The following is a 20,849-nucleotide window of genomic DNA, read 5'->3' as shown; positions in this document are numbered from 1 at the left end:
GTGGGGCTGGCTGCTCTTGGAGAAAGTGCCTCAGGTGTTGCGGGAGTTGGGTAGGGCGGGGTCCCAGTGAGTCAGCAGTGGAGCTGCGGAGCTCGTCAGACCAATCAGATTCAGATCTGGCCGTAAGCGTAGGGGGCGGACTCAATACAGGAAAGATGGTGCCAGCTTGCCCACTGCATGGGAAGCGGACTCCTCACAGCGAAAATGCCAACTGTCCTCCAGCCCTTGTGGGAAGGAACACAACTCAGTCTGCTCTCCATATGTCTCCAATACTCCCTGAGGAACTGTCCCTCCGCTGGAGCCCAAGGTGAGTGCCCATGAGTGAGTCTGCATGTGGGTCCTTTAAGAGGATCCCTGGGGTTCCTACCGCCTTCCATCCCATCTGGATGGTCAGAACCCCTACTGTTTTTCACAGCCAGATGTTTTAGGTGCTCCTCTTCCCGGCACCAGTACTCTGGGCTGGGGAGGCTTGTGTGGGGCTAGGGTCCCTCACTCCTCTGGGGGGAACCTCCGTGTCTGAAATATCCCTCCCAGTTCTCAAGTGCAACACTGAGGTTTGGGGTTAGTCAGTTTTGCGTCTCCACCCTTCCTACTAGTCTCAATGTGGCTTCTTTTTATCCTTACTTATAAAACTCCTGTTCAGCCAAACTTGGGATGGTTCTCCAGGTTGATTGTTCTATGATTTAGTTGTAATTGAAATTTGTTCCCAGAAGGAAGTAGGCACAGTGTTTATCTATTCTGCCATTTTGTTGCCCTTTTTTTTTTTTACAGTTTCAAATTTTTCTTTTTAAGATACCTCGGGAATTATGCTAAGTAAAATGAGTCAGACAGAAAAAGACAAATGCCATATGAGCTCACTTATATGTGGAATCTAAAAAACAAAATAAACAAACAAAACAGAAACAAACACAGATACAGAGAACAAACAAATTGGGGGTTGAAGGGCTGGGTGAAAACAGTAAAGGGGTTAAAAGTACGAATTGGCAGTTTCAAAATAATCACAGGGATGTAAAGGACAGTATAGGGAATATAAATAATAATATTATATCTGTGTGGTGTCAGAAGGGTACTAGACTTGTTGGGGGGATCGCTTTGTAGGTTATATAAATGTCTAACCACTATGTTGTATACCTGAAACTAATAGAATATTGAATGTCAACTGTAATTGAAAAATTTAAAAAAGAAAAGATACCTTGGGAAGAATCTTGCTTTAGGTCTATGGTTCCTAAACATGGTTGAACACTCCACTGAAACACACACACACGCACGCACGCACACACACGCACACCCACCCACCCTGGGGCTAATCTAAGACCTGCTGACTTAGAACGTCCCTGGGGTTGGGGGGTGCCCTGGGATCTGTAGCTGATAGGCTCTTAGGGCCCTGCTGCTGGTCAGCTGGGTGGAGAGGCCTCCAACACAGTAAGTCCTGGAGGCTGAGACGGTCACACCTTGGCCAGAGGAAATAGTAGCCTTGGGGGGCTGAGTGCCCTTGTACACACCTCATGATCTCGGGCCCACTTCTGAGCCTTGGGATTGCTTTTTCCTCTGCCATTTTGTGAAAATAGAACCAATGCCTCCTCCTCACACTAAGAGACCCCTTTCTAGCCCCTGCTAGACTGATGCTTCCCCCTCCCTCCTGTGAGCACCATCTTTCCACCCCTGATGGGGCCTTGTTGTTTGGAGGAGGCTGCAGGAGTCAGAGGTGCTAATCCCCTCCTTCTCAATAAAATGGGCAGTAGCCACTGGGGAGATGGTGTTTAGCCCAGAGGAAATAGTAAGGCTCAGAGCCAAGCAGTCTGGGCTTGAAGGAGGCAAGGGCTGAACATTACTTCCCAGATTTTCTTGGTGAGGGGGGAGTGAGTGGGAGGTTCAGTATTCCACGAGGCTCTGGGCAAGCTGGGCAGAGCTTCCTGAGGCCCAGGAACACTGGTTCGATGGGACTATTACCAGGGATATTTCTGTTTTCCTTGATCCTCCACCTATAGGACAGCGCGTTGCACACCATCAAAGGGCACCATTCACACTGCAGTCTAAGCGAGCAATGTCCCCAGAACTGGGCAGTGTAAGCTTGCCAGTAACTTCTTCCTTATCAAGGTGGTTTGCAGTGAGTCTCCCTGATTGCCAGCATTGTCTTCATAACCTTAGCCGGTTTGCCCTCCACCATCACTCTGTGGGGGAGGGTGGACCAAGACAAGGACCCCACAGAGGCCCAGAGAGGTCAAGTGAGTTTTCCCAGGTTACCCAGAGAACCAGAGCAGGGTAGAGCCTCAGTGCCGCTTTATAGCTGCAGGATAGCGATGATCGGAACCCCACACCTGATGTGAACTGCAGTTTTGAAGCCACTTACTTTGGAGAGCTGGGGCCACAGTCTTGGAGAATCTAAAGTTGGAGTTGACTCTCGAACACATCCCTGTGGTGTAGTAGGAGCTCCCACACTCATGAGACCAGAGGGGGCTGCAGGCCTGTGAAGCACAGAGCAGATCCCCAGTCAGTGGGGGCCCTAGAGAGGGTCCAGGCTCAATAACCTTAGGCCCAGCCCCAACCTCCATGACCCGACTGATATCCTCTATTTGAATGTTGGTATCCCCAGGATTTAAAGGGTCTAATTTGAGTCTCACTGAACTATTTCTTGTGGCAATATGTGCCAGTTCCCTTGGTTTCAAATAGAATGGAGAAAAACTACTGTTAGAGTCCTTCTTTGTTGTATTTTCAAGGGACCCATTCTCTATCCTATCATCAAGGATTTTGATTCTTCTTCACCCACCTGCCCACCCCACCCAACCCACAGGATCTGGGAAAGCGTTTCCATCTATAGGAATGGACTCTTTAAGGTCACTACAATAGCCCCTCTATCTGAACAGGTCACCTGAAGGTCCTTATTGGGCAAACTTCCAGGATTGTGTCCTGACAACATACCCATGGCTCTTACTAGGGAAAGAAAAAAGAATGTCTCTGCTCTTTCTCTGAAATTTGCAACCAAAAATATTGATGTCAACCCCTTATATAAAGACTGGGTGTTGCGTTCCTCTCAGAGTCAGGGCCATTAAAAATGGAAGCCCAGCTCCATGCTTCCATTTTTCTCCTGCTGCGGAAAACCCAGGACTAAATTTTGTACTGTAGTTTCCCTTGGTTTGGAGGAATAATTATTCCACCTCCAATCCTTTTATTTAATTAGCTTTCTATTTTTACTCAGATTTTAAAGGTTTTCTTTTATCGGTGTCCTTTGTTGAAGTTGCTGTAAATTATTTTTGGAAGTAGAGGGTGAATAGTAAATGGAAAGGTAGATGATGGATGATGGCTGGAAGGATAGATGGCTGGCTGGCTGGCTGGCTGGCTGATGGATGGATAGATGATGGATTGATGGATGGGTGGCAGAAAGATGATGGATGGATGTAGGAAGGAATGGATGGATGATTAGATGGGAGGATGAGGGGGTAGATGGATACGTAGATGGATAGGTGAATGAACAGAAGAATGGAAGGATGGACTATTGGCTGGGGGGTAGACGGATGAGAGGCTAGATGATGAGTGAATTAGTTAACAAAAGCTTCCATTGATATATCAGGGGCTTAACCTACTCACAGAGGCCCCAAAGGGTGTATCACATCATCCTTGGGCCTTCATCCCACCTTGTGAAGGAGGTAAAATCAAGTTAGTAAGAATGTGACAAGGAGCCTCAGAGAGAAGAGATAGTAGCAACGAAGTCCCTGACAGGCACATGTGTGAAGAGGGCCCCGGTCCTGTCTGCCCGTGGCTGGGGATGATGGAGGGCTGTGGGCTGGCCACACATCGAGCACCTCGGGTCTTTTGCCGGCAGAGTCACTACGCTCTCCTCGTCTCTAGCATCCCAGTTCTCTCATTGCCCTAGTGTCTGATTCTCCGCACCCCAGATGTCTCATCTGTCACCAGAAATGGACTGATGGACATGAACAAAGAGTGACACAAAGCCATCCCAACATGAGTGGTGCATTTTATTGGGCTTTCTGGGGTAATTTTTTTCTGAAATCCTCCCTTGCAGCTGTTTCTAGGAATCATAAGTGCCAGAAGGATCCTATTTTGAACCCCTAGCTTCATCCAAAGCCGTGGTGGTTCACTGGAACATGGCGGCAGGGAGCAGGCAGCGCCCCTCTGTCGCACCCACTGCGTGTAAAGCCTGCGTGTGCTCGCCGGGCAGGGTGCAGAGACCTCCACGCGTAGTCCACTGCTGCCTTTCTGTCCCGACATCATGTGTGCAGTACACATTTGCTTACTGTCTCTCCCCAGACCAATCAGAATGGGCAGGAGCGCTGGTGACTGCTGAATCCCCAGGGCCTGGTACTGGGCTCAGTACCTTGGGAGTGCTCAAAATAATTGTTGTTTCAAATGATTGAATGTCTATACCACCTCAGCACAAGTACCCCCTTTTCTTTCTTCATTGCTACGGCCCGTGACTTCTTTAAAAACAAAACAGAAACCTCCCCGGGAAGCCTTCTATCTAGTCCTGTGCAACCCAGGTGGCCCGTCACTCTGTAGTCTTTCCCTTGGTTGTAGTAAATCTGTGCTTACTCATTGTGATTTCCTTTCAAAGTCTTCTTAGGGTGTGTTCTGTTTCTTTGATCAAACCTGGAGCAGAGATTCAACCTCTGCCGTGGACATTTGGCTCCCCAAAGGAAGGGACGGGCCTCCACAGGACTGTTGGCCATCTTTAGTTATTCCTGTTCCTTTGCAGGCTGTCTGTCTCCCACCCTCAGGGTGTGTGTGTGCAAAAGGGCTCAATCCCTTTTCCTGCCTGGATTGTCCCCTCGAAATTTAGGGCACCGCAGGCAGGAGGCTAGTGGAGGGGCTGCTCTCTGGAGTGTGCGGACAGGCAGCCTGGTGGGTAGAGTGCAGAGTGTGTATGTTATGACACATCCAGCACCCCAAGCAGAGAGTCCATGGGGCAGGAGGGCTGGGGTTTGGAGAGAGGGTGGGGCGGGTGGCTCTTACCAAGAAGCTGTTGTCCTTGGGGTTGGTGGCCAGGCTCAGGCCGAGGCGCATGTTGTCCTTCCGTTCGGAAACGTTGGATAGGGTGACCCTTCCTGGGGTGGGAAGGAGAAGCTCAGCCTGCAGCCCCCTTCTGCCCGCCTTCTGCCCAGTCTGCTGCTGCCGCTGGCCAACAGAGGTGCCTGTGGCAGGGTCGGTGCCAGGCACAACCCCCTCATTCTCCCCCGCGCGTTGGTGTAGCCCTTCACGGTTTACTAAGGCCTTGCCCAGACATGGTCTAATTATTGCCTCTCAACTTCCTGTGAGATGAGGAAAACGAGTCTCAGAGAGGACAAGCACCCTGACCAAAGTCACACAGGAAGCACATGGCAGAATCTTCCATCTCCTGGTCTGGAGCTTTTCTTCCTCCAGCCCTCTCATGGGCCCCAAAATTCCCCTTGTGTCCCAGCCCACACATACCAGGGCACCCCACCCAGGCTGGCTTCCTCTGCGCAGTGTCTCGTCCACAGGTTTCTTCAAGCCAACCTGCCATTGCAACTTCTCAGCCCCCTGCCCTGCTCTCTCAGGGCCCCGTTCTTTGCCTATCTGATAAACTGATGTATGATAACTGATTCTTTCTCACAGGTAGCAAATAGCCAACTAAACAAGAGCCTGCTAGAGGAACAAGGTCTTGCCCAAGAATGTCTCTCTGTGCTTGCTGCTAAGAGAGACATTGAGGAACAGGATTATTAACTGAGAGAGTGTGGTGGCAGGTTAGAATTACTAACCAAATGGTATCAGTTAAGGTTTTGCTAAATCATTCTGTCAGGTCACTGAGGGGAAGGAAGTGAGCTTGAATTCCCCACTTGTGTTGGTGTGTGAGCGCACATGTATATGGGCACGTGGAGGGGAAAGTTTAGGGGGAAGAGAGTTGGGCATTTTGTTGAGCCCGGAGCCAACGGCTCCTCATCTGCTGGGAGCAGGATCTGTGTCTTCTCAGCTGGGGGAGGGGAGTGAGTGGAGGGTGGAGCAGGGTCTGCATTTAGTATTGTGATTGGAAGGGTGAGGAGTTGGCCTGCCTTCGGGGCACAGGCCAGCAGGGCCTGGGACGGGCATTAGCGGAGAGGACAGGACTACAGCCCCTGGCTGCGCTGTGGGCTGGGGGTGGGGCAGCTATGTTTGTTATCTTTCTCCTCAGGTTCCCTTCTTTGTAGCCAGGCTTCTTTTGAAATCCAGCCCCTCTTGGCTGTGTTGCGAGTGACTGGGATTGTGTTCTGCTTTGTCCTCCAAATAAACCCGCGAGACAATCATAGCACTAACCCTGCTTTTTAAATCATTTTTCATCATTTACAAAGTATTGTGCACATGTGCTCTCCTAGGACCCCCTCGGTTCTGGGAGGCTCAGGAGTCACCATTTCCATCTTAAAGATGAGAAAAGCAAGTTGCATAGAGGGTTAGTGATTTCTATAAAGTCAATTGCTGGTAAATGATAGAGTGGAGACTTGAACCCAGGATACCCAAGGTTACATCCTGACTTTTCTGTCTTATGGCAGGGCTGTGGTTGCAGTGGGATGGTCACAGGAAACGGAGAGGAAGCTCCACGCCCTGACTGGCAGCCTCGGCCCCTCAGTAGCTTGGAGAATCCTGCCCTCCATTTATTTATGGGGCAGCCCTTCCCCTCTCCCTCCCCTTTTTCTTCCTGTCTCAATGACGGAAGTCCTCAGTGAAACTGGTAGGGAAGACCCTTGCATTGGAGTAAGAAAGACTCAGGTTCAAGTCCTGCTTCTGCGGCTTCTGTGGCTCGTGGATTTGGGGCAGTCACCAACGTCTGCTCTAATTCCTTTCTCAATGGGTCTGTGTGACGGTCCAGGGACATAAGCCCCTCCTCACACAGGGCCTGCCTTCCAGAATCACAGCCCCTCCCTGCAGCCCCTCATTACAACTACTGACTTCATCCAGGTGTTAGGAAGACAGCACCAGCTGTCGACTCTGTCGCACTGAGGTGTGAACGACTGACATCCACTTAGCCTTCCCCAGAGAGAGGAAAGAACATTCCTGGCTCGGCAGGGCTCACAGCCTGGAAAGGCCATAGGAAAACCCAGGACTCAGGTTTCCCTGCCTTGCATTTTCCACTGTGGGTATAAACTGACAGATGGTCTTCCTGCTGAGCATTTTCTCTTTAGTGGTGGGGAAAAAACACTCCTCAGACGAAGTGCTTCCTGGCAGTACTTTTCCTCTGCCCCGACTCACTTTCCTACCCAGCTTATGCCCTAGTTCAGGAATGTTTTCCAGGGTCTGATGGCTTCCTGCCTCTCACTGCCTGCAGGGGCTCCTCTTTCTTTGGAGGGAAATTAAGTCCACATTGGAATCTGGAGCAACAGAGGAAATTAAATGATTGGTTCATGTGTCTGTGTCCCTTCCTGGACCAGAAGCTTCTCTCGGTGGCCCGCGCCCTGAGACCTTGCCCACGCCTCCCATCACGCCCCTGGCTCCCTCTGCCCCAGCCATACAGCCATTCGGTCAGTCCTCAAACAGAGTGAGCTCATGCCACCTCAGGGCCTTTGCACCTGCTCCTGCTCTGCCTGGAATGCTCTGGCCCCACCTGACTCCTGTTCACCATCAGACCTTTGCTCAGAGAGGCCTTTCTGACCACCTGCTGAGGTAGAACGTGCCCCACTCCTACATTCAGCCTCTCTTATTATAGCACTTTGGTTTATCTCACAGCGTTTAGCCCTACCTGAGATTATCCTGCTTCCTAGTTTGTCTTCTCACTTACTGTCCCCTCCCAGCTGGTCCCTTGGGGTCTTTCTCCCTGCTGTATCCCCAGTAACTAGCAGAGTGCTTGGCACAGACTAGACACTCACTAAAGTGACCACTAATTCCATATTAGACCTGGAATGGATCCTAGGGTCATTGAGTTCACCCTCCTCATTTTACACAGGTGTACACAGAGGCTCAGAGAGGTGAGGTGAGCTCCCTATGAACACACAGCAAAGAAACTACAGCTGGTTGTATAGCTGGAAGGAGAAACCCAGCGTGGTCTGTTTCGGAAGCTGCGCTCTCAGAGTGCTGCTGACTGGGATCCACAAGCCCCCAGCCAGGCCCCCACCTCCTCTAAACTGTTTCCTCACTGAAGTATGGGGCTTGGCTGTGCTGGGGTTTGAACTTCCCACCCGTGGCGCTGATGCACCACATGATGGGACAGCTGGAGTGCCCAGCACCACATGAGGGGACAGCCAGCCGCCCCGAGAATCTGAGTTCTTTGGGCTTTCCCTTTGATGCAGGCCTTTTCATCTATCGGCTTATCTCTTGAAACTCTGCCATCTCCCTCTACCAGGCCCCTGATCTCCTCCCACCTCCCCAGGGAGCCCCACCCCACTGCTCTAGGGTAGAGACTCCCCTTCTGGAAGAGGGGGAGGCTGAGGGGCCTGGCCCTGGGGATGGCCAGTCCTCTAGGGCAAGACCTGGAATCGTGGCTTCTCAGCCCAGATGGAACTTCTGCTCCCTTCCGTAAGCAAAGTGATGGCCTGGCCCCTCTCTGACCTTTCAGACAGAGTAGAAGTGCTTTAGAGGACTGGTATGTGTGCTTTAGTGGGTGCCTGTGTGTACACACATGGTCTTTACAAGGGCCTGGAAGGCCAGAGGCTGCTCACAGCATCTCCCTATGAAGGCTCCTCCGTGAGGAACGAAGCCTTCATTTCAGAAGGCCAGTGCTGTGCAGTGACTAATGGTGGCTGTAGACTGTCTGGATTGGAATTTCAGCCTTGGTGCTTGTTAGCTGGGTGAGCCCGGGCAGATCCCTCATCTCCACATACGGTCAGTCCCTCCTTTGTTAAATGATTAAAACTCATATAGTTGTTGTGGGGGTTCAATGAGGCAAAATATCTAAAAGTGCTTAAAACAGTGCCTGGCATGAGGTGAACATTATATAAGATATATGAATGTTAGATGTTGTTATTACTTCAAAATCAGAAAGAAGACAGGAAGTATTTTTCTCTTGCTGGGAGAGAGAACTCTGCGTCAAGGAGCTGAGACGAATCAGAAAGAGCAATGACCTGGGACACTGGAGACCTGGGTTTGAATCCTGGCTGGCCCCTGACAAGCTGTGTTACTGTGGGAAAGTTGTTTCCTCTCTCTGATCTCAGCTTCCTCGTCTGTAAAATGGGGCAGTGGTATCAGCTGGTCACCTGTGGGGTAGCTGTGAGGAGACAGTGTGACCATGGGCACAGATGTACTTTAGAGCCTGTCCTGCCCTAGACCCTAGCTGGCCTCATTGTGAAGAGACCAGTGGCCCAAGTTACCCAGGTTGAGCTTGGTGCAGTTCCCATGGGTCACTGGACACTTGTATACATCTCCCGTCTTCTGGTGGCCGTTGGTTTCCAATGGAGCGCCCACAACCAGCCTGGGAAGTAAGAGAAGACAAGTGAAAATGCTGGAGGAGGTGCTCCTTCCTGGTAAAGGCTGGAACCTGGAAGGCAGTGTTGAGGGGAAGTTGGGAGGAGGGGGAGGGAATCCTGGAGGAGCTGCCACATGCAGACACTCAGACTCCCTGGGGGAGGGACACTGGGCTTTCAGCATAAAGTCAAGGGGCCTGTGGCCTACTCCAGGCCCCTGCCAGGATATGGTGAATATGGAAATGAAGACCACATGAGCCCTGTAACAGATGAAATATAGGCAGTTCCTGGGAGAAGAGGGCAGGGCAGACATCACGGAGGAGGTGATGTTGAGCTGGGTGTTAACAGTTGAATATGAGTTTGTCCAATGATAGGAGGGTGGTAATTGTGGTCATTCAGGCAGAGGAATGATTTTGGAGCCATAGTCCTGGCCATCTGTCACTACCTGCAGGGCGCTGCATTTCTCATGTTATGTGACAGTCTTCAGCTGGTGACTCAGGTGTGGGGCATGTTGCTCAGTGGTCATGGCTGTCCCCTGAGCAAACGGTGGGCCAGGCAGTCAGCAAGGCTTAAAAGTAGCCAGGAGCAGCCACTCATCTGGGACTTCTGCCTTGAGCCTATGCCTTTGTGAGCTTATTTGGAAGTTGTAATTAAGTGTTTTGAGATGAGGTCATCCTGGATTACCCAGGTGGGCCCTACGGCCAATGACAAATGTCCTTATAAGAGACACACGAAAGAGAGACTGAGAGAGAAGAGAAAGCCATGTGAAGACAGAAGCAGAGCTAGGAGCGATGCTGCCAAAAGCCAAAGGATGCCTGTGGCCACTGGAAGCTGGAAGAGGCAAGGAAGGATTCTCTCCTAATCCTTTAGAGGGAGCACAGCCCTGCCAACACCTTGATTTTGGACATCTGGTCTCCACAACTGGGAGAGAATGTTTTTTGGTAAGCCATCTACTTTGTGCTAATTTCTTATGTACTCACTGGAAATTAATACACTTTGCTTACATGCTTCTAGAAAATAATGAGCATCAACTCCTTCCTGACGTGGCCAAGCCTGGCAGTGCCACCTCCCTCGAGGTCAGAGAGAATCACACCTTAGCCTGGACAGCCCCCAGGCCTTTTCCTTAGAGCTTCCCCAAGCCCCCTTGAATGCCTCATCTTTGGCTGAAACACCAGTGCTGATGTGAAGTGAAACCCTGAAGGCAGGCAGAGTTTCCCTTCAGTGCCCACCTGCCCGCTCTGTCAGCACTGCTGGCCTATGGCACATCTGGAACCCTCTAGGCTTTGGGGGCCAGTCCAGCTCTCAGCGAGTGTCTCCTCTGCTCAGGTCCTAGTGCTAATAGTGACTCAAAAACCGTCTCAGAGACAGCTGCGCTGCAGTGGCAGGAGGTGCCACAGCTCACACGGCCCTAGAGGTCTCAAACTCTGTGGGACAGAATAGATGTGGTGGAGCTTGGAGCACAGGGACAGGTGACATTGGGAGCAAGGTGACCTTTCTGCAGCCATGCTCTCCCAGCAGCTTCCTACCTCCTGGCAACACGGCCCAAAGAAGCAGCAATCACTCATTTTCTGACGTAAGAGGATTGAGAGGGGACAGGCTTGGAGGTTTAGGCTACACAGGATTTTGGTGGCTTCTTGTGGTGAAAGTGCCTTCTCCCCCCCACTCCCACCCTCTCTGTGCTGTCAGGAAAGAGAAGTCTGAAATGGGAGTTAATAGAGCTCTGTTTGAAATTAAGAGTCTATGAAATACGAGCTGAAGTTTCTCCCCCTGGGGACCAGATAATGACAGATTCTAAATATATCACTTATTAAACATGCCTATTTCAGACTGGCAGGAATTAATTGGACCCATAAAATCTGTTTGTCTAGACGATGTGAATTTTGGTGACTTAATTCTGCAAGAGATTGTGTGGTCGAGGCCACTGAAAGAGAGAGAGAGAGAGAGAGAGAGAGAGAGATCAGTGGATGAGGCTTCGGCTCCAAGTCTTCCTGTGGAATGCTCCTTCTGGGACACCCCTGCCTGAAGAGGCCTGCTTTCTGGAAAGTGTACCTTCGAGGAATACCTTGCAGGGTGCCTCTGGGAGAATCAGACACAGTAGTTTCTAGATTAGAAAAACCATGGCTGTCTTCTAGAAAAGCTACCCCCATGTATCTTCTAGAAAACACCCAGCAGCCTGACCAGGTGACTCCCCATAACTCTTCCCATTTTATAGAGTAGGACTCTTGAGACCGCGCAGCCTGCTTGAAGGAGCCCCCAACACAGGGTGAGAATTTGGGGCTAAGAATCCAGGGGCTGGGTCTTCATCCTAGTTCAGTCATCAGCTTGTGGTGTGGCCTTGAGAAGTCATTGAGCTTTCTAGACCTTGGTTTGTTTGGCTGTGGAATGGGGTTAGCAATTTTTGTACTGTCTACCTCCCAGGGGCACTGTGGGAAGTCACAGATGTCAAAAGGCACTGAGAAACAGAAGGGAAAGTAAGCTATACATAGAGACTGGTGGCTTCCTAGAAGTTGGTGTCCTGGTAATGGCCAACATGCGACAGTCTGTCAGTAAATCCACCAAGCCATCGTGACCGCAAATTTGCTACCAGACCAGGCTTTGTCCTTTTCTAAGAATATGGGCCACCCGTACGTCCCATCTCCATTCTCTCAGACCCGATCTCTCTGTGGGTCCCTGGCACTGCATGAGGTAGCAGGACAGGGCTTACTGTCCCCATATTGCAGATATAGAAACTGAGGTCCCAAGAGGGGAGCTGACTCAGGTCCCACAGTTTGTTTATGGCAGAGGTAGAACTAATTCTGAAACAGCTTTCTCTGTTGCCCCAAATATTTCTTTGCTGTCAAGGGAGGGCCTGGGTCAGCCCTCCTTGCCATTCTTGAGTCTCGGCATTATGTGTGCCCGCTGGGCTTGAGGTTTTGAGGATATGATTCAGTCTTCGCCGTGAGGGGAGAACTGCCGAAGCACAGGGAAAATGTTTGCGTCACCACCAAGACCAGCCAAATTGTTCCTGGGGTCTGGCAGACCCTGCTATCTCCTGCGGCCTTAGCCTTATATAGCCATCTGCAGCCTCAGGTTCTGCTGTGCCTCTCAGGGACTGGACACCCTATACCCTCTAGTGTGGGCACCAGCGCGGCATGAGAAACCCCAAAGGTCGTGGCGAGCATCGGGCCCTTTCCATGGGCTGTGTGCCGTGACTCACCAGCTGTGGGCTCCCTGCATTTTTCCTGTGGAGGCTCGGGGAGCAGAGCTCCTGTGGATGGGAGGCTTGGTGGCAGGCTTCGGCCACAGGCCTGTAGGACCCCTCCCTGATCGCCACCCTTTGAGCAGGGCCTTGCCAAGTGAGGAGGCTCAGGGTGGAGCTGGCCACCTGAGGAAAGCAAGGTGTGCTGCCCGGGTGTCGGGCTCCTTGGCTCCCAGGGGACACAGGCTAACAGAAGAGGTTTCTGGCTCCCTACCTTACACCCTTTCCAACAAGGCCCTGTGGACACATCCTGACTTCTGTTCATCCTCTGCTCCATCCTTCAGGGTAATTTTAGTCTCTGAATCTTTTAAAATACACACTCCTATCAGAAAAAAATGTACCTCCAATGGGTTTAATTTATATGTTAGTTAAACCAGTGTACAACTGTCAATCTGTATACTAGATACCCGTAATCATGTTTTTTCAAATAAAATATAAACCTAAATAGAACTTGAATCACTTTGTTTCTGTGTCCCAGTATACTGCCTTGCACATCCCCTGTGGTATGTACACCCCACCCTGAAAACCATCCCTTTAAAACCCAGCACAAATTCCCACCTACTCCAGGAAGCCCTCCCTGATTACCCCAGGCTTTCCCATGTAAACCAGCATCTAATCCCTGCTGCCTATTGTAGCCAGTGTTTTAGTGTCAACTTTCCTTCATGACTCAGAAGTCTTCGTGTGTCCTGCTGAACTAGCATAAGGTAGTCTGGAAGGCTCTTGGAAAGAGGTACCCACTGGCTACTCTGACCTTTCGTCTGACAGTCTAGAACGGCAGCAGCTTTAGGAGATTTGGCTTTGCCTCAGGCCTAAGAGGAACCCTCAGATTCAGTGCCTAGAAAAAAGGTTGCTGAGAAAGTGAGTATTTTCCGTGCAGAGAAGTTGAGTGGAGTGACCCAGCTTCCACTTAAAGTCAATGTTGCTTGCTTCCCTGATTTCCACTTCTATCTTCTCAACAGTCCTCATTTCTGTGTGGGGATCCAGGCGACCTGGCTCTAGTCCCAGTACTAGGGACAAAGCACATCTCTTAGGCAGGCCATTTTCCTCTCCTGGCAGTAGCTATGGAGTCAGGGAGGGCAAATGACTTAAGTCACCCCAATTAGAGTGAATCTCAGGACTTCTGCTTGGGAGTCAGGGCAGAAGCGATCCCTTTCCTCTGGATACCACAGTATCTAGGTGCGAGGCCTGGGACTGCTGGAGGCCTCCTCATGACGACGAGAGGCATGAGCTGATGCACTGGGTAGGGTAGGGGTGGGGCTGAGAGAAGCACCAAGAGGAGGACCTGAAGTCCTGATGATACTGTGAATCCCTGGATCAAACTACACCTGAAGCCCCAAATTTTCCAAAATATAAGTAATAACTACTTTTTACTGTATAAGTCCATTTGAGTTGAGTTTTCAAGTATTTATAACTGAAAATACACTAACTAGTGTCACAAGGCAACAAAACAAAACAAGCCCATATAATTAAAATCGTCCTTAGAAATGCCATATATTACTGTGTTATAAGAGGAACGTGGGACCCGAGACGAATGGGAGAGGACAGATTCACATCCCCTAGCTCATGCTCCCTGTGGGGCGTATACTTGCTGTATGAGTGGTGGGTGTACTCTCAGACTCCATGTATGCTATTTATCTCTGGTTATTTAACTGAATGCAGAAAACTGTGCCCTGGCCCAGCCTTGTGGGACAGAAATCCTTTTGTTCTATGTGTATCCCACTTACAACAGCCCCTTGGATAGGCAGCCCTACTCTCCAGAAGTTTCTGGTTATCTGGTAACTGGTGTCGCAGACCCTCAGAGCTGGGAGGAAATGTGGAGATTCCTCGGGCCAACCTCTGAGGACCAACGTGGCATTGGAGACCTAGAGCAGGGAAGTGCTATGTCTGGGGTCTCAGAGCAGAGGGTGCCAGAGCGGGACTGGTGCATGGTGTCCTGACTCCCCGGGCAGTGCTCCCCCAAGCCACGGAGGGTGCAAAGCCTGAAGGCAGCGGCTGGGGCTCTAGGCCCAGGTTGGCCTTTTACTGGCTGTGTCTGGGAAAGCAGGTGTGAATAGCTTAGCTCACCAACAGATGGGGTGAGCAGGGGCCATGGGCAGAAAAAGGCTATCAGATGCTGGGGAAGGAAGGAAGGAAGAAACCTCCAAATGATGGACCTGCCCCTGGAGGAGGTCCTGAGCCCAGAGGCCAGCGTGGACTGCTGAGGAAAGTCACGACGTGGGTGTCACGACGTGGGTTTAATACCCACCCTGGCTGGTTTCTTTGCTCCTCTCTGCAAGACCTGGACCTCACATCCCAGGAAATCCAATTATCACCGCTTATTCTTTTCATATTAATGAATCACTTTTGATGCAATTGAATTACATTTGATTTTGACCACCAGGACAGGTTTGAGCGAGGAATGGTAGTTAGTATATGAGGCTCAGAAGGTGGATGTGACAAGCTGAGGAGTAACATTGGTCACTTTCAGAGCTGGGACTCCACAGCCAGTGCTCTTTCAGATATTGTCAAAGACCAGAAAGTTCAGAAGGCCTAGCTCTGGGGGCTGGGCACTGTCCAGATGGGAGAGGGCTGCCCTCCCTGGGACCAGCTGGGCTTATCACCTAGGGGCCTCTTGTCCCCTCCCCCTCATCCCATTCCCTTCTTCACCTGTTCCTCTTCCTCTCTCCCTGCACCGGTCCGCCACTCAAACCCATTCCAGGCCCTTTGTTTCATTTCTTTCCTGGCTTCATTTTCCTTTCCTGAAATCAGATAGGGGCATCAGGGAGGGGGTTCCACTTGAGCAGCAGAGAGCTCAAGGGAACAAAGGAGAGACTATTCCTTCAGTGAGGCTTTTTTTCTCCCTCTCTCCATGGAAAATGTAATCTCCAGCAGTGTGAGTGTGGTGGCTAATGTGTTCAACGTGGGGCGGGGGAAGTGCTGAGTGCAGCAAACCCGCAGCGAGGGGGACCCTGGGGCTGCACTGCTGAGGACAAGGTGTGGACAGAGAGTCCACCTGGGACCTGCCTGAGGAGAGATACGACACCTCTGTATCTTTCTGGTCTTGTTGAAGGGGCTTGTGGTTCACTGGGGCTCAGACGCCTGGCAGGGCCTGGACGCCTGGGAGCCAAGAAAATGAGGACCCTTCTGTTTGCCAGCACTTCCTTTACTCTCCCCACCTCTGTAAAATCCTCATCAGAGATGGGAATCCTTTGTGTGTATTTAAGAAAAACACGAATACTGTGATGGTTAATTTTATGTGCCATCTTGACGGGGCCATGGGGTGGCCAGATATTTGGTGAAACATTTATTCTGGGCGTGTACGTGGGGGTGTTTTGGGGTGAGATGAGCATTTTATTGGAAGTCTGAGTAAAGCAGACTGTCCCCCCCAAAGTGGATGGGCCCGCCCAATCAATTGAAAGCCTAAACAGCACAAAAAGGCTGACCTTCCCTGAAAAAGAGAGAATCCTTCCTGACGGACTGCCCTTGAATGGGGCATTGACTTGTTCTTACCTTTGGACTCCAATAGAAACATCTGCTCTTTCTCGGTCTCCAGCCTGCTGGCCTTCAGACTAGAACTACGTAATTGGCTTTCCTGGTCTCTAGCTTTCTGACTTACCCTGTAGATCTTGGGACCTGCCAACCTCCATAACCACGTGAGCCAACTCCGTATAATAAATCTCTTTGCATACAGATGGTTTCCAACTTACAATGGTTTGACTTAATAACTATTTTTATTTTTGCAGTGGTGTGAAAACGATATGCATTCAGTAGAAACTGTCCTTCGAATTTTGATCTTTTCCCAGGCTAGAGATACGTGGTATGATACGGTACTCTCCTGTGGTGCTGCGGGGACCCACAGCTCGCAGACAGGTGCCAGAGCATGAGGGTAAATCATGTAGTCACTGTGTTTGATGCTTTGGCCAAAGTGTAGGATAATGGAAGTGTTCTGAGCATCTTTATGGTAAACTAGGCTAAGCTCTATGCTTGGGTTAGGTGAGGTGGATTACATGTATTTTTGATTTGCGATAGTTTCAATTTTTGGTGGGATTATTGAAATGTAATCTCATCGTAAATTGAGGAGCATCTGGGTAGGAGTATGTACATCCTATTGGTTTTATTTCTCTGGAGAACCCTGACTAATATATTTACATAGTGCTTGTTATGTTCTAAGGGCTTGTTTCATGTTGTCAAAGATCCATGCCCTCCTTCATTCATTGAATCACAACTAATGCACCAAGCACTGGGGGCATGAGGGTGACCAGAATGTCATCCCTGTTTTCAGGAGGCTCCAGCCTAGGAGAGGAGATGGGCAGGTCAACAGGCCGTCACAACCCAGCAGAGGGTCTTAACGTAGTTCTCAGCCCAGCAGCATCAGCCTCCCCTGTGAGCCGGTTAGAAATGCAACGTCTTGGGCCCTCCCTAGACCAGCAGCACTGAAGGTGGGGTGCAGTATCTGTGTTTGAACAAGCCCTCCAGGAGAGGCTGATGTGTGCTCTAGTTTAAGAAGCATCCTAACGCAGTGTGAGAAATGTTTATGTGGAGGAAGCAGAGGCATGGCGACCTGCAATGCCTGCTGGGATCAAAGCCCCAAATCCATTCCAGTGAAATCCACCTTCTTCTCTATGCCTTCGAGGCTCTATGTTACCTGGCTGTGCTCACCTGCCTGTCCCCACTTTTACCAGGGCTGCTGGGAATGCTGTACGGCCAGGTCATCATTTAGGGCTTAGCTCCAATATCACTTCCTCAGAAAGGCTTTTCCTGACCGCCTGTTACTGCCCGTCTCACCACCCTGCCTTATCTTTCTCATAACACTTTGTGCTCTCTGATGCTGTCTTTTCAATTTACTAACTGTCCTTACTTCCCAGTAATATTCGAGTGCAAGGAAGCTAGTACCTTTTTGGTCAGGTTTGCAGTTCTAGACACGCCAGCAACCAGAACAGTGACTGGCACAGAGTAGGTCCCTGAAACATAGTTGTTAAATGAATTAACTGATCACCTGGCTTAGTGGGATGACTGTTATCTGACAGCCTGCAATTTGGGACCACCAACTGCAGGTCCCCTTTTGTCTTCCAACACCTGTTAACCCCCCGCTGGGAGAGTAGAACAAGCTCTATCAGAGGAACTAATAGACTCCATGTCATAGCTTGAGACAAGGTTGTTAACTGCCCTGGGCCTCAGTGTTTTCATCTACCAAATGGGACTAAACATGTCTAGGCTACTTACCACCCAGGGTTTTGAGGGTGGTGGGTCCCAGACCTTGCTGGTCATCAGAATCACCTGGGGAGCTATAAATGCAGGTTTCTGGGCCCCAACTTCACAAGGTTCTAATTCAGCCAGTTGGGAACAGGGCCTGGGAATCTATGTTTAGAAGCTCCCCGAGGTGCAGGCAGGATTGGGAGCCTGCTGAGGAAGCAGATATGAGGCCCTCTGGACACGTGAAAAGTATGTGCGTCCCAGGAATTTTCACTGTATCTGGGGATTAAAACCACAGCAACCTCCTTGGTGTTGTATAGACGTGGTCCAGGATTGTTTTGTTTTATTTTTAAATTGTTTTTTTTTCTTTTGGCCACAAGAAAACACATAAGAAATGCCTATTTTAACGGGTGCAAAAAGTACTAACTTGTTTAAAAATTCTTTAGATTGTAAATGTAATACGTGGTTGTTGTGTAATAGTTCAAAGCCTCTCCCTCCCCTTCTCAACCCAGTCCTCTAGGGAAAACTACCATTAGCAGCAGGGATGCAGGACACTCCCTAGGCATTTATGTAGGGAATTTACAAAATGGAATCCCTCTACATATGTGCTTCTGTAGTGTGCTTTTCCCACTTAATTATTTTATATGATTTCTATGTTAATATATATCAATGTCACGTTTAGACTGTCACCAGGGCCCCTGCCCTGAGTCCCACTCTGACCCTTCTCTGGTTGTGCCCCTTGGTATGGGGTGGAGATTCCTAGGGGTCAAGGGGACAGGCCCCCTAGAGCCCCCAGTCCCCCACTCTGATGACCCAGGACGCCGGAATCTCCTGCCCAGACAGCCTGGGACAGGCTTGTTCCCTGGATGTGACTTTCTGGTGGTGGATCACCAAGGATAGTCCAGGAGGGGCTGCTTGAGGGGGTATGGACAGAGCTTGGATGTACAGGGTGTGGTGTCCACACCCGTGAGACCCCTCAGTTACCAAGAGGGAACTGTAGGTGGGAAGACAGGATGCTGGGCCATGGACCAGATCCTCCATTTATTTTCTTGACCCAAACAGGACCAGGTGTGGATGGATAACACAGCTCTGCCTCATCCTTCATACTGGTTGCACCGTGTTACACTTTTCTCTGTAACCATTCTCCTATTGATGGGTATCTAAATTGTTTCATCCCTTTTCATATCGATAGCTATTGAGGTGCTTTAAAATTTTTCTGCACAGCCTTTTATCAAGACTAATGAATAAGTTGCCTCGGTGCACATGCAGCTATGCAGAGCAATGCAAATAGTGTGTACGAAGGCCATGTTTCTGGGCAGGCTGGCCCTGCAGCTGGGCCTGCAGCCTCAGGCACAGATCCTGCTGACAGGCATCACAGCTGTGGATTTCACAAGCTTGGCCCTCTGCTTTGTTCCTGGAAACTCCTGGGCCACCTCAGCTTACATCCGAACAGCATTGTCTCCCCTAAGTTGCAAAAGTACTTAGAATAGAAGAGGGGAAGGTAAGGGAAGGTGACCACAAAGGACATTCTCAACCCATTTGAAGGGAAAATGAGGACCTGACCCACTGACTGTGAAGAATAGAGTAGCCAGGTTGTGCCGTTTAGTGTAATGCCCCTCCCCTTTTCACAACCAATGCCCCCCTCGGGGCCACATGCCCTTTTCTCACTACACCTGGTGCTCTCCTTCCTGCATCTGCATGTGCAGTTTCCTCATTCCAAACACGGACCGGGCTCTTTCCATCTACCCTCAAGTGCCTCTTCTTCCAGGAAGCCCTTCTTGATTTCTCAGCTGAAAGCTCTCTCCCTCAATTCCCATGATGCTCTGTCTACAACTCTCTTGTCTGCTTTTTTCTCTTTGTTAGATAATTTGCCTCTAGCTACCTGAGAAAGAACCTGATACATCTTTAAATACGGATCAGTGTTGGTCAAAGTACCTTGAACATAGTCAAGGCTCAATACTTGTTTGTTGAGTGAATAAACTGATGGACAGATGGAGCAGGCAGCTCATTTTGCAAAGAGAAGCTGAATCTTCACTCTGCTTCTTGGGGTGTAGCTGGGAGCAAAGCTGCACTAAGCTGTTGTGTGTCCCATTTATAGATGGACTACAAACCTTGGGGTGCTCTTTGCCCAGCTCACCCCAGGAAGGTGGCTATAGTCTGGTATCTCCCCGGAGAGGCTGAGTCTGCAGTGTAAAAATTTTCCCTTTTCTTTTCAAAATGTCTGATAAACCCTTGCTTGTTTTTCTAAGTGATGCTCAGAATCCCCCCCCCCCCCCGCCCAATTTTATAACAACTCTTTCCTCTGAAAATGAAACAAACACAGCATCAGTTTGGGCAGATGTTTCTCATGGAATGTATGAGGTCAGACATTAAGTTCACAAACACATCCTAGAAAAAGTGCTACATACCTCATTGCTGAATATCACTACGGTCACCTTCGAAGTACTCCCCTTGGGAAGCTATGCGCTGACGACAGCACCTAGTCCACCCTTCAAAGCAATTTTGGAATGGCCATCAGAGCTGTGGTCGTATTACCCTTTATGTCCTGAATGTCATCAAAATGTCTTTCTTTCAATATTCCCTTCGGGTAAAGAAAGAAGTCATTGGGGGCCAGATCAGGTGAGTAGGGAGGGTGTTCCGAAACAGTTATTTATTTACTGGCTAAAAACTCCCTCACAGACAGTGCCGTGTGAGCTGGTGCATTGTCGGGATGCAAGCACCATGAATTGTTGGCGAAAAGTTTAGGTCTAACTTTTTCACGCAGCCTTTTCAGCACTTCCAAATAGTAAACTTGGTTAACTGTTTGTCCAGTTGGTACAAATTCATAATGAATGATCCCTCTGATATCAAAAAAAGACTAGCAACAGCATTGCAACAAGTTTGCGAACTTGTCACACCTCGTATAGTTTTAAGTATGTACCAAACTGACAGCTACTCATCTGTTAAGGGGCCTTGCCATTCCCTGCTCTCCATCCGGGGCCTGTTTCCTTCAGTTCATAGTAATTAGATGGTGATACTTTGTATGTGACTAGCATACACACCCATCAGCTCATTGCATCAGACTCATAGCTAGGGCAGGTAACCAGCCAGGGGAGCAATTC

At 49.9% G+C, this 20,849-nt stretch overlaps 1 protein-coding gene across 2 annotated transcripts in view; it reads right to left on the bottom strand.

Annotated features, from left to right (window-relative positions):
• ITGA11 (integrin subunit alpha 11) overlaps positions 1-20,849 on the bottom strand; it is a 122,720-nt gene that overhangs the window by 52,468 nt on the left and 49,403 nt on the right. For both annotated transcript variants that reach the window (XM_019725629.2, XM_074327510.1), the window contains exons 3-5: positions 9,246-9,346; positions 4,969-5,060; positions 2,351-2,465 (exon numbers count right to left, since the gene is read on the bottom strand). In XM_019725629.2, coding sequence (XP_019581188.2) covers positions 2,351-2,465; positions 4,969-5,060; positions 9,246-9,346 — 308 coding nt within the window. The remainder of the gene's footprint in view (positions 1-2,350; positions 2,466-4,968; positions 5,061-9,245; positions 9,347-20,849) is intronic.

This window comes from Rhinolophus sinicus, linkage group LG03, assembly GCF_036562045.2.
Source record: "Rhinolophus sinicus isolate RSC01 linkage group LG03, ASM3656204v1, whole genome shotgun sequence".
Taxonomy (NCBI): domain Eukaryota; kingdom Metazoa; phylum Chordata; class Mammalia; order Chiroptera; family Rhinolophidae; genus Rhinolophus; species Rhinolophus sinicus.
Note: the sequence above shows the minus strand (reverse complement) of the source record. Positions and strands in the feature narration are given on the sequence as shown.